A 13,265-nucleotide genomic window follows, 5' to 3' on the forward strand; every position below is an offset into this window, starting at 1 on the left:
CGAAAGAGCCGATATCACAGCCAATTTCCAGTTACACTCCACTCTGATCATTCTTTCTTAAGCTGAATCTGTATATGATTTTAACTTGTTCAAAAACAATTCTAGTTTTAACCCAGTTATTTTCTGTCTTGGCCAGCAGCAACACTGGTCGATCCGTATAAGCAACAGATTTTTATGAAGTAAGTACCACATGCCAAACACTAATGCTGGGAAGATACAGATAGTTTAGTTTAATTTCTCTAACTTTCAGTCTGTAATCTTATTTACTAACATCACAATCGGAAGCTTTCTGAGGGAAGGGGCTGTGTTTCCTATTCTTTTATAACTGTACAAATGTACTAGATACTTCTTCACTGTAAGAAAAATCTCAAATTCTCATCAATGAAACTTGGAGAACACTTCGTATGAAATAGATCATTCATTAGGACTAAATTAGGGCAGAAACTTCTTGGAAAGCATAAGAAGTATATGCTTGTATATAATAATAACACTTGTTATAGGCTATATCTTCCTAGTAAAGTCAAAATGATGTGATATGACCTTGGTGGAGTGGGCCTTAATGTGTAATGTATAAATATGGCAATCCATGTTGATTCCCTGGTAAATTTCCCAGAAATATCAATTAGCACTTATATAACAACTATAAAGTTCTGTGGCTAATTAGTCAAGTAATTTTTATCCAAAAAAAGCAATATAATGTCTCATTATTTAAAACTATATATGACCTTGAAAGGATCTTCTATTTTGTTTTTTTTTTTTAATTTTTTTTTTTTAACGTTTATTTATTTTTCAGACAGAGAGAGAGACAGCATGAACGGGGGAGGGGCAGAGAGAGAGGGAAACACAGAATCGGAAGCAGGCTCCAGGCTCTGAGCCATCAGCCCAGAGCCCGACGCGGGGCTCGAACCCGCGGACCGCGAGATCGTGACCTGAGCCGAAGTCGGACGCTTAACCGACTGAGCCACCCAGGCGCCCCATGGATCTTCTATTTTGAATCTAAAACAAATATGAGTCTAAATGTAGACATAAAAGGTTTTTAATAGTTTATATATTTTTAAGCAATGTTTATTCCTTAGCCTACCTAGCAGATTAAGGATCCCCTCATTATAGGCTGCAAAGAGGCGAAGAGAATCCTTAAAGAGAAGCATGAAAGCAGCATGGATTATACCATTCGTTAACTGGTCAGGATTTGCCTGGAAATTAAACCAAAGACGAATCAGTTACCACCACAGTTTAAAATAATTCCTTCTCCCACCTACTGGTAAACAATGCCATTTACCAATATGTTCAAAAAGGATTTATAAAGCTCTTACATTAAAATTAAGAAGAGCGTCAAACTGAATTTGAATAACTGGAAGAGTGTTTAGCAGCTGTTTTGTATCCATAGTTCTCATCATACCATCCATCCTGTAAAAGAGAAGAGAGATTCATAGTATCAATAATTAAGAGTTTGAGAAGCACAGTGACATCAGCATCTCAAAATAAAGCTGTGTTTTTAGCCAACTACATATCAGAACACTTACGTATTTCAGTATTTCTTGCTTACAAACAAATGATATTTACTGACCCTCTCCTGGCTTTGGTGATGTCAGATGTGATCAGTCTACATGCGAGTGACTTCTCATTCAAGTACCTGCTATATCGCCTGATGAAGGTTGACATAGCATAGCCTAAAAATGAAATATTTTATTATTTCAAGTGTAATCAACATTAACCATTTACAATGTATGTCAACAAATGCCGAGACTTCTCATTCCACATTCATCCATATACCTCTATGATGTCTTTGAAGCACAAAAGCTAGAATGGACCTTATTAATGATCTAGTCCAATATTCCTCACACTTTCTGCTAAAGGTTATTTCTTATTTCCTCAAAGCCTTGAAATCACCTCAGGATGTAGTGTTGATAGTGACATTCCTGAATCGAGGAAGTAATTGAACTTTATCAGGTTTTTTTTTTTTTCACATTTCTACACAACTATTGGAAATTCTTAGCATTTTCCTGAAACTCCCCATCCCATTGTCACCATCTGTCCCCAGCCCTGCCCATGTTTTAACCAGGCATAGTTTTCAAAACAGAGCTCCCCCCATCTTGCCACATGGAAATATTTCCATCAAAAAATCATCTTACCTTCTAGCACGCTTTTATCCAGGAAGTTGTGCAAAGTGAACAAAGAGCTTCTAGATGCAAGATGCTGGATAAAACGCTGTCAAATGTACCAAATTATAAAATTAGCTTCTGTCCACAAGTAGAGCTCTTTAACGAGTTTATCATTGTGAATGCATCTTTAACACAATTCTATCACATAGCTTCTATCTATTTCAGGAGCACTGATTAAGGTGAACGTGATCACATCCTGGGCTGCGCAGCATAAGAATATGCAGTGTTGCCAACTCTCCCAACGAAACAAGGGCTTAGACGTTGCAGCTCATGTGAATACACACTCTTTTCCACCAGGACTTTCTATCTAGCCATTCCCTCCTTTCTGATTTTGAGAAGTTTTACTTAATTCCAGAATTATTTTAATAGTGAATATTAAACTTTTTAATAACTTAATTTTCAGAAAAATATAATCTGATACATCTGTGTACCTCACTACCCAGAGACGATAACTGCTAACTTTTTCACAGAACTGCCTCAAGTCTATTTCAAAAATAAGAAGAAGAAAGTATATTATAAAGTAAAAAGTGCCCTTTGCCCATCCCCAAGTTCCATTTCCTTTTCCTCCCTGGAAGTAACGAGTATCATAGTTTTAATCTTTATAGTCTATTTTCTTTATAATTTCAGATATATTTGTCCCAAGGGTAAATATTAAGTATTTTGAAATTTGCATAAATAATATTATATTTAAATATTCTGCAACCTACTTCCTCTCTGAGCATGGTTTTTCAGATCTAGCCTTGTTGGTATACATCCACTTAATTTTATAAACACCTCATTTTAGTTATCTGTGCCGTACTGATAGAAATTTACCTAATTTCTACTTTTCAATTATTATAAATATGCTACGAAAAGTGGATTTGCTGGGTCACTGGACTTGGCATTTTCAATTTTACTAAACACGTCTCAATGCTCTCCTCCCCACAGTCACAAACTCTAGCAACTAATATTTATATATCATCCACTGATACTGTCACACGTTTAAAATGTTGCTTATCTGAGCATGTTCTCAGATGGTCATCAGCCATTCTGGTTTCCTTTTCTATGAACCCTCTGTTCATTTGTCTTGGGAACTATTCCACTGTAGTGCCTTTTTCTTACTGATAATGCATTCTGAATATTAATCTTTTGTCTGTAATGTATATGTTGGAAATACCTGATTCCAACTTTATGGCATCTTCCCTGCTCAAATGTCATAAACATATTCTCCCACATTTTCTTTAATTTTAAATGTTAGTTTTTTGCATGCATAGACATTTCATTCATGTGGAATGTATTTTCGTATATTAGGGTAAGATAGAGATCTCGTTCTATTTTTTCCATAGGTTGTTATTTCTACCAAAAGGCTTTATTTTAAATTCTATACTTTCCCCCACATTTTTAGTGCCACCAAGCTCTGCTAGAAGTATATGGTTCTACTTCCAAGCTCTTTATTATGTTCCATGTAGATATGTTCCTTTTTTATCAGTACCACACTGTATAATTAGTCACTTTGTAGTGTTTCAAGATCCAGTCAATCTGTAAATCCTAACTTTTTAACGCAAAGCTTACTGAGACAAAATGTTAAAGTAGAATAAGTAATTCCACGTTAAAGAACATGTCAGTTCTGTAAAATACAAAGAGTGTTTGTATGTGGGGAGAGGTGGACCGGTGTTGCAAAGTAAAAGATAGCAAGCCTTGACAAACCAAGAATATTTTGCCATTGGGTACTGACAGTCCTTTGAGCTAACAGGAAGGAAAGGATTACCCACTGAATATACAGCACGCTCACCTCATTTCCATGAACCATGAGGTGATGCACAGTGACCAGGGCTTTAAACACTACCACCCAGCTGCTGCTCCTGGCCTTCTCAGAAAGAACATCAGCCAGATGTTCAACACTCATATTTGTTTCATTTACGTATTGTATTAGATCTGAATTAAGAGACAGTGACAAGCATTAAAACACGGACTGAGAAATAACTTTTGAAACCAAAATTGGTAACTTTAACTTAAATACAGATGCAATCAAATCTCAGAAATCACAACGGGAATAATCCAAAACATTTTCTTCATTACAGGTATTACAATTTGTACTGATACGTGTTACGTGATAGTTAATGCCTGTCTACTCTCTTGTTCTGTATACTTGATGAGGGTAGGGACTGTGTCCATTTTGGTCACCAGATCTTCCCAAGACCCAGCACAGTAGTTGGCATACAATGGGTTATGGTAAATACCCGTTAAGTGAATGAATAGGACTCAAGAAGGTAACATACCTGATGTCATACAGGCAGTCAAGTGGCAGGGCTGGTATTTGCAATCACATTTGTTTGACCAAGATGCTACTACATCATACTGCCTTTTTTGAGAAAAGCGACATTATGTGAAGGTTCAGTCAGGAGCTCTCCTTGTAGTGTCACCCCGTGTTAACCCTCTTGTTTGCATGCTATAACCTTTTACTGCTCGTTCTCTTTAAAGAAATTTTTAAAGTAAACTCTACCTCCAACATGGGCCTCAAACTCACGACCCCGAGATCAAGAGTCACATGCTCCACCGAGTGAGCAAGCCAGGTGCCCTTATTTCTTGTTCTTGAGTCCACTTCCACGTAGCTTTATCCCTACTTTACTAAAACAGCCTCCCAATTTCCTGCTCTGGGTTGTAAGCATTCATACAACCCCTCAAAAGCTAATTTTCATCACTTCATTTTTCCATTCAGCAACAGGCAAAGATTCCCTACTTTCTGTCAGTTCAAAATCATCTTTGGGGGCGCCTGAGTAACTCAGTCGGTTAGGAGTCTGACTCTTAATCTCAGATCAGGTCATGATCTCATGGTTTGTGGGATCAGGCCCCGCATTGGGTTCTGTGCTGAAAGCATGGATCCTGCTTCGGATTCTGCCTCTCTGCCCTTCCCCTGCTGGTTATCTCTGTGTCTCTCTCTGTTTCTCTCTCTCTCTCAAAATAAATAAACTTAAAATCCTCTTTCATTTCAAAACTGTCTATAAACTATCATTATAAAACAATTTCATCTCTAGCACTTAATCATTAAGCAGCACGTTAACAGGCATAGCACCAGGATCCATACTGAGGAGGGTGCTTAACAAATATGCTAGGTGAGCAACAGGCTGACCTTAATTGCAGACCCAGCCAGATTCATTTATTCAAGAATATACACTATATTCCAGTGGCTATGCCATGTTTAAGGTTATGAAGAATGAGCTTCTCTCACATTGTTTTCTAAGTCTGCTCCATTCCTCTTTCTGTGAAGTTTCCTCTGCAAGGTTTTTGTTTCTTCTTCCCCATGATTTCAGCCTTTGGACTGAACCTTCGGGATATCATGATACTGACTCAAGTGCCCCCTTTGGTTCCATGCATCTTTCACATAGATAACCATTATTCATCCTTTAGGTCTTGAGAAGCAAATTTTGGCACACATGCATCAACATCCAGGGATGTATTATATATTTTGCTCCAGAATCTCCTATGGGGCCTGCCCAGAACACTATTAAGCGTGTGTGTGTGTGTGTGTGTGTGTGTGTGTACATATAAATAATCCATTTCACTTAGTGAAGTGTCAGTTGCTGTAATACATGCAGATTATCATGATGGTAAGTTAAAAATTCAGAAAGCAAATACATACTAAGTCAATGGAGAGTTTTTAAGCAAAACAGCAAAATAAAGAGGTGATCAAAAGAGTGAGCTGGCTATGACGTTCTCAAAAGTAGCGGGATTTATGTATACTCGCAATAGCATGCATTGTTTATGAAGTCAGTGCTCAATGTGAACTCAAACAGTAGCGGGTAGGGCTAGCCTGGGAGTCTATTCTGTCTCTAAGCAACAGATTCTGTCACCTGGAAACATTCATGGGAGCACAAAAAATGTTGCAGTGGACATTGTAAAGCCTATCCATTGACCTTGGGTCAGGACTGTTCACGGGATGATCTGCTCTGCAAACTTTCCCTCCTTCATTTCAGAAGCCTTTGCTGAAAGTAATGATTTATAAGGGGGCCTGGGCGGACTTTGGAAGTGAGACCCTTTGCCTAAGCCTGGCTTTTATTATGCCACCGCTTCGAGTGTCCTAAGTTATTGGGGTAGCTTGTAAATAGTTCAGAGTTTGGAGTTAAAAAGGCCAGTGGCTCCCTTCTAGGCTCACTCCAAGATGACTAGGGGTGAGAATTCCATCTCCTCCCGAACCTCCCGCAGGAAAAGGGGGCTGGTAGGAGGGGAGTGGGGTGCCCATGACGTTAGAGGCACCTGGGCCTCCGGGCCGTCTGCGCCAGGACTGCAACTCACCTGCCAGGTGTTTCGGCTCGGGTTCTGTGGGCTCGTCGGTGGTAGCCCTGAGGGCAGCCTTGGACGCAAAAGACCCCATGGTGCGTCACGGACCGCCGGCCACGAGGGTGACGGGTGCGGTGTCCGGTCCCTCCTCTTCCGGGCCAGCGGACTGAGCCAGGACCGGCACTGCAAGCAAAGGGCGGAGCACCTGAGGTGACGGAAGAAAGGCCCGGCTGTGCGGCTAGCCTTCACTTGGCAACCTTTTCTCTTTGCAGCCTGACGCACACCTGCAGCATCGTGAGGTGGGGTTTGAAGCTGCGAGGCACCGGCCACATGACAATACTTTGGAAACCCTTGATGTGGCATTCTTAGGGAGGCTCCAGTCACATATTATGGAGGCTGCTTCCCACCTGAGGACGTGTCCTCCGCCCCTTCGCCCAGCATCAGACATATAAGTCCGTAGGGTTGTTCGTACTGTCCCTTCGTTACACTTTTTAAATGTACGAAATCCGTACATTTAAATATAAGGCCACTGTCGTGCCTTATATTGGTAAGTCTTCTCTGTTCTTTTCCTTCATGGTTCTGGGCAGAGAGCTATCAACTTTCATGATCTCGTAATACCTATCCTTCTCAAGCTATTCCAAGAAATAGAAAGGGAAGGAAAACTTCCAGACTCATTCTATGAAGCCAGTATTACTTTGATTCCTAAACCAGACAGAGACCCAGTAAAAAAAGAGAACCACAGGCCAATATCCCTGATGAATATGGATGCAAAAATTCTTAATAAGATACTAGCAAATCGAATTCAACAGCATATAAAAAGAATTATTCACCATGATCAAGTGGGATTCATTCCTGGGATGCAGGGCTGGTTCAACATTCGCAAATCGATCAACGTGATACATCACATTAACAAAAAAAAAAGAGAAGAACCATATGATCCTGTCAATCGATGCAGAAAAGGCCTTTGACAAAATCCAGCACCCTTTCTTAATAAAAACCCTTGAGAAAGTCGGGATAGAAGGAACATACTTAAAGATCATAAAGGCCATTTATGAAAAGCCCACAGCTAACATCATCCTCAACGGGGAAAAACTGAGAGCTTTTTCCCTGAGATCAGGAACACGACAGGGATGCCCACTGTCACCGCTGTTGTTTAATATAGTGCTGGAAGTTCTAGCATCAGCAATCAGACAACAAAAGGAAATCAAAGGCATCAAAATTGGCAAAGATGAAGTCAAGCTTTCGCTTTTTGCAGATGACATGATATTATACATGGAAAATCCGATAGACTCCACCAAAAGTCTGCTAGAACTGATACATGAATTCAGCAAAGTTGCAGGATACAAAATCAATGTGCAGAAATCAGTTGCATTCTTATACACTAACAATGAAGCAACAGAAAGACAAATGAAGAAACTGATCCCATTCACAATTGCACCAAGAAGCATACAATACCTAGGAATAAATCTAACCAAAGATGTAAAAGATCTGTATGCTGAAAACTATAGAAAGCTTATGCAGGTAATTGAAGAAGATATAAAGAAATGGAAAGACATTCCCTGCTCGTGGATTGGAAGAATAAATATTGTCAAAATGTCAATACTACCCAAAGCTATCTACACATTCAATGCAATCCCAATCAAAATTGCACCAGCATTCTTCTCGAAACTAGAACAAGCAATCCTAAAATTCATATGGAACCACAAAAGGCCCCGAATAGCCAAAGTAATTTTGAAGAAGAAGACCAAAGCAGGAGGCATCACAATTCCAGACTTTAGCCTCTACTACAAAGCTGTCATCATCAAGTCAGCATGGTATTGGCATAAAAACAGACACATAGACCAATGGAATAGAATAGAAACCCCAGAACTAGACCCACAAACGTATGGCCAACTCATCTTTGACAAAGCAGGAAAGAACATCCAATGGAAAAAAGACAGTCTCTTTAACAAATGGTGCTGGGAGAACTGGACAGCAACATGCAGAAGGTTGAAACTAGACCACTTTCTCACACCATTCACAAAAATAAACTCAAAATGGATAAAGGACCTGAATGTGAGACAGGAAACCATCAAAACCTTAGAGGAGAAAGCAGGAAAAGACCTCTCTGACCTCAGCCGTAGCAATCTCTTACTCGGCACATCCCCAAAGGCAAGGGAATTAAAAGCAAAAGTGAATTACTGGGACCTTATGAAGATAAAAAGCTTCTGCACAGCAAAGGAAACAACCAACAAAACGAAAAGGCAACCAACGGAATGGGAAAAGATATTTGCAAATGACACATCGGACAAAGGGCTAGTATCCAAAATCTATAAAGAGCTCATCAAACTCCACACCCGAAAAACAAAGAACCCAGTGAAGAAATGGGCAGAAAACATGAATAGACACTTCTCTAAAGAAGACATCCGGATGGCCAACAGGCACATGAAAAGATGTTCAACGTCGCTCCTCATCAGGGAAATACAAATCAAAACCACACTCAGATACCACCTCACGCCAGTCAGAGTGGCCAAAATGAAGAAATCAGGAGACTATAGATGCTGGAGAGGATGTGGAGAAACAGGAACCCTCTTGCACTGTTGGTGGGAATGCAAATTGGTGCAGCCGCTCTGGAAAGCAGTGTGGAGGTTCCTCAGAAAATTAAAAATAGACCTACCCTATGACCCAGCAATAGCACTGCTAGGAATTTATCCAAGGGATACAGGAGTACTGATGCATAGGGGCACCTGTACCCCAATGTTTATAGCGGCACTCTCAACAATAGCCAAATTATGGAAAGAGCCTAAATGTCCATCAACTGATGAATGGATAAAGAAATTGTGGTTTATATACACAATGGAATACTACGTGGCAATGAGAAAAAATGAAATATGGCCTTTTGTAGCAACATGGATGGAACTGGAGAGTGTGATGCTAAGTGAAATAAGCCATACAGAGAAAAACAGATACCATATGGTTTCACTCTTATGTGGATCCTGAGAAACATAACAGAAACCCATGGGGGAGGGGAAGGAAAAAAAAAAAAAAAAAAAAAGAGGTTAGAGTGGGAGAGAGCCAAAGCATAAGAGACTGTTAAAAACTGAGATCAAACTGAGGGTTGATGGGGGGTGGGAGGGAGGGCAGGGTGGGTGATGGGTATTGAGGAGGGCACCTTTTGGGATGAGCACTGGGTGTTGTATGGAAACCACTTTGACAGTAAATTTCATATATTAAAAAATAAAAAAATAAAAAAATAAAAAAATAAAAAAAACTTTCATGATCTCGAAGACCCAACTTGTGGTAGGGTAGATAACTTATTTGAGATTCCTCTTTATAATATTAGCATTTAGGCTTAAGTACTGCCTTTCTTCTCAAAGAACATATTTCTTATTTCAATCTTTTAAACTTTGTTGAGATTTGATTTATGAAACAGAATATGCTCTCCCAAGATCAGTGTTCTCTATACTCTCGGAAAGATGCATATTTTTCTACTATTGGGTGCAATGTTCCAATCAAATGTGTAACAGAGTTCCTGATATTGTATCACAAGTGATTGGAGCCATCTCCTTCCCTGACCATGCTTCGAATGGGAGACTTTCTCTTCATGTCTCTTCAAGTTCAATAACCTTTTCTTCTTTCTTCTGCATTCTAATCTTCTGCTAATCTCATCCAGGACAGGCTGCATTTCGAATATTGTATTTTTCATCCCTGGAAATTCCATTTGGTTCTTTTTGTATCATCCATTGCTCTCCTCATTAGGATCACATTGTCCTTTAAACCCTTGAGGATATTCATAAGAGTTATATTGGTTATTTTAAGATGCTTGTCTGCTAATTCTTTCATCTTTCATAATTCTGTTTCTGTTGACTTTTTTTTCTTGTGCATGAGTCACATTTTTCTGCTTCTCCCTATGCCTAGCAATTTTGCATGAATGCTAGACATTGTTACTTTTACTTTGTTGAGTCCTCTATTTTGATGTATTCCATTAAAGAATGTTGAGGTTTGTTTAGATAGGCATGTACGATACTTTGATATCACATACTTTCAGGTCATGTTTTCTTAAACAGCTTTATTGATACTTAATTCACACATTGTACAATTCACCGATTTAATCTGCAGTTCCGTAGCTTCTAGTATATTCAGAGTTGTACAACCATCACCAAGATCAAGTTACATCTTTACCACCTTCAAAAGAAACCCCAGACTCATTAGCTGTCATTCCCCATTTCCCCCTAAACTTCACATCCCTAGGCAACTACTCTTCTACTTTATGACTCTAAAGATTTTCTGGACATTTCATATAAGTGAAACCATTCAGTATGTGGGCCTTCAGCAGTGCTTTCTTTCACTTAATATATTCCAGGTTCATTCATCTTGTAGCATGTATCAGTACTTCATTCTTTTTATGGCCAAATAATATTCCACTGCATGGATATACTACAATTTATGTATTCATTCATTGATGGATATTTGGGCTGTTTCCCTATTGAACTATTGTGAATACTGCTTCCTTTACAAGTTTTTGTTTCAATACCTGTTTTCAGTTGTTTGGGGTATATACCTAGGAGTCATACAGTCATATGACTTTAACGATCAGTCGGTCATGTGTTAATTCTGTGTTGAACTTTTTGTGAGAAATTGCCAAACTATTTTCCACAGTGGCTGAACCATTTCACAACCCCATGAGCAATGTACCATACATTGCTCATGGCTCTAATTTCTCCACATTTGTTTGATTTCAGCCATCCTACTGTGTGGGAAGTGGTAACTCTTTCAGGTTTCATTTGCATTTCCCTGATGACTAATGATTTAGAGGATTTCTTTCATGTACTTTACCGGGAATTTGTGTATCTCCTTTGGGGAAATGTCTGTTCAGATCCTTTTCCCATTTTTAAATTGAGTTATTTATCTTTTTTAAGTTTTATTGAGGTCTGATTAACAAATAAAAATTATGTATATATTTAGGTTGTACAATGTCATGTTTTCTTTTAAGGTGTATAACATGAGGATTTATTTATTACATTTATATTATTCCTAAGAGTTTATTATAAACTAGTTTCACAGGCCACAAAGAAGTAAAAGGACTAGTACAGCCTTACAGGAAACAGGCAGGGGGTTGAGGAGGGCCAGTATGGGTCTAGGGCCTTGGTGGGTGCATTCTGGGGGGAGAGGGCCCGGAAAGGGAAACCAGACAGTCCCGTGAGACTCAGAGAACGATGGCATAACAAACAGATCTGTGGCAATGTGGCCCTGGAGCACTGGGCCCATGCCTCTGTGGAGCAACTTCCATAACTCTGTGGCCAAGGGTCAAAGAAGGCCTCAAACCCCTGGAAGAAGGGGGCTGCATCCCTGGTGGGAGCATGCCAATTGGAGTTCCTCGTCCAGAAGGGGATCCCCATTGGGGAACCCATGGGAGGCCTCATGACAGGTGGTGGGCCCATCGTGCCTGCAGGGGGTGCCCTCAGCCCATAGGTGCGAAGGACCCCCACAGCCAGGTAGATATTGGGTGAGGGCCCCTCCAGTTCTGACTGTGGCAGGAGCTGCAGCGGCTGCCACAGCGCCTCTTCCTTGCCGGGTCATCACTCGCTGGGATGGCCCTCAGACTGGCCCAGCAAGTCCTACAGGAGTGTAGGGCATCAGAACACCAGTGGGGATTCCTCTGCCCAGAGCTCTCCCTATCCCTGGGTCCCTGGCAGCTCCCGCAAGTGAGAGTCGTGCAACGCCAGTATCTTTGGGAGTAGACCCGTCTACTGTCATTGACACTAGCTTCTCTCCCCAGAGTAGCACCAGACCGAGGACTCACTTCTCTTCTCTTTCTGCTTGTTTTGAGTTCTTTGGCTAGATCTTCCTGAATTCTTCACAGTCACAGAAGATCAATTTCATAAGCTGGCCGAAAGCCTTGAAGTCTTGAACGTGCTAACGAAGATATGGCCATCTTGCGGGATGTACCTCACCCTGTAGTCGGTGTGCTGCGGTTGTGATAGCTCCAATTCCGGCTCAATTCCCTCAGCACAGCCCGGGTCACACCACTGCTCCTGCAAGCGTGGCCATGGATAAAATGGGATCTGGCGAAAGCTACTTTCCATCCTGGCGCTGGGCTCTTGAGTTCCACATGAGGATTTAATATATGTATGCACCGTGAAATGATTACCACAATCAAGTTACACATCCATCACCTCACATACTTACAGCTTTTCTGTGTGTATGGTAAGAACACTTAAGATCTACTCTTTCGGCAAATTTCAAGTAGACTATAAAATTTTATCAACTATGGTCACCATGATTAACTAATCTCTCTTATAACTAAGAGAGATTAGATTAACTAATCTCTCTTATAACTGAAAGTTTGTACCCTTTAACCAACTTCTTCCCATTTTCCCCCCTCCTCAGCCCCTAGCAACTGCCATCATTCTACTCTCTGGTTATATGAGTTCAGCGTTTTCAGGTTCCACATATAAATGAGATCATGCATTAGTTGGATTTCTGTGTATGGCTTATTTCGCTTAGCGTAATGTTCTCTAGGTTCATCCATTTTGTCACAAATGGCATCATTTCCTTCTTTCTTATGGCTAACTAATATTCCATTGTATATACACCACATTTTCTTGATCGATTCATCCATCAATAGACACTTAGATTGTTTCCACATCTTGGCTATTAGTAATAATGCTGCAATAAACATGGGAATGCGTACATCTCTTTGAGATCCTGATTGCATTTTCTATGGATATATACCCAAAAGTGGGATTGCTGCTGAATCATTCAGTAGTCTATTCTTAATTTTTTGAAGAATCTCCATACTGTTTTCCATAATGGCTATACCAATTTATATTCCCATTAACAGTGTGCAGGTGTTCTCTTTTATCC

General features: G+C 40.2%; 1 protein-coding gene and 1 pseudogene across 2 annotated transcripts in view; both read right to left on the reverse strand.

The window, feature by feature from the left end:
* Positions 1-6,644, reverse strand: part of LOC145714287 (phosphatidylinositol-binding clathrin assembly protein-like) — a 48,113-nt gene extending 41,469 nt beyond the window's left edge. For both annotated transcript variants that reach the window (XM_081793624.1, XM_081793623.1), the window contains exons 1-6: positions 6,435-6,644; positions 3,934-4,076; positions 2,133-2,208; positions 1,568-1,670; positions 1,314-1,407; positions 1,082-1,193 (exon numbers count right to left, since the gene is read on the reverse strand). In XM_081793624.1, the coding sequence (XP_081649750.1) occupies positions 1,082-1,193; positions 1,314-1,407; positions 1,568-1,670; positions 2,133-2,208; positions 3,934-4,076; positions 6,435-6,513 (607 nt within the window). In that variant the 5' untranslated portion in view covers positions 6,514-6,644. The remainder of the gene's footprint in view (positions 1-1,081; positions 1,194-1,313; positions 1,408-1,567; positions 1,671-2,132; positions 2,209-3,933; positions 4,077-6,434) is intronic.
* Positions 6,645-10,457: 3,813 nt separating this feature from the next.
* On the reverse strand, positions 10,458-12,676 carry LOC145714643 (small nuclear ribonucleoprotein-associated protein B pseudogene; annotated as a pseudogene).
* Between the last annotated feature and the right edge of the window lie 589 nt (positions 12,677-13,265).

Source organism: Panthera onca, chromosome X (genome assembly GCF_046562875.1).
Source record: "Panthera onca isolate mPanOnc1 chromosome X, mPanOnc1 haplotype 2, whole genome shotgun sequence".
NCBI lineage: Eukaryota > Metazoa > Chordata > Mammalia > Carnivora > Felidae > Panthera > Panthera onca.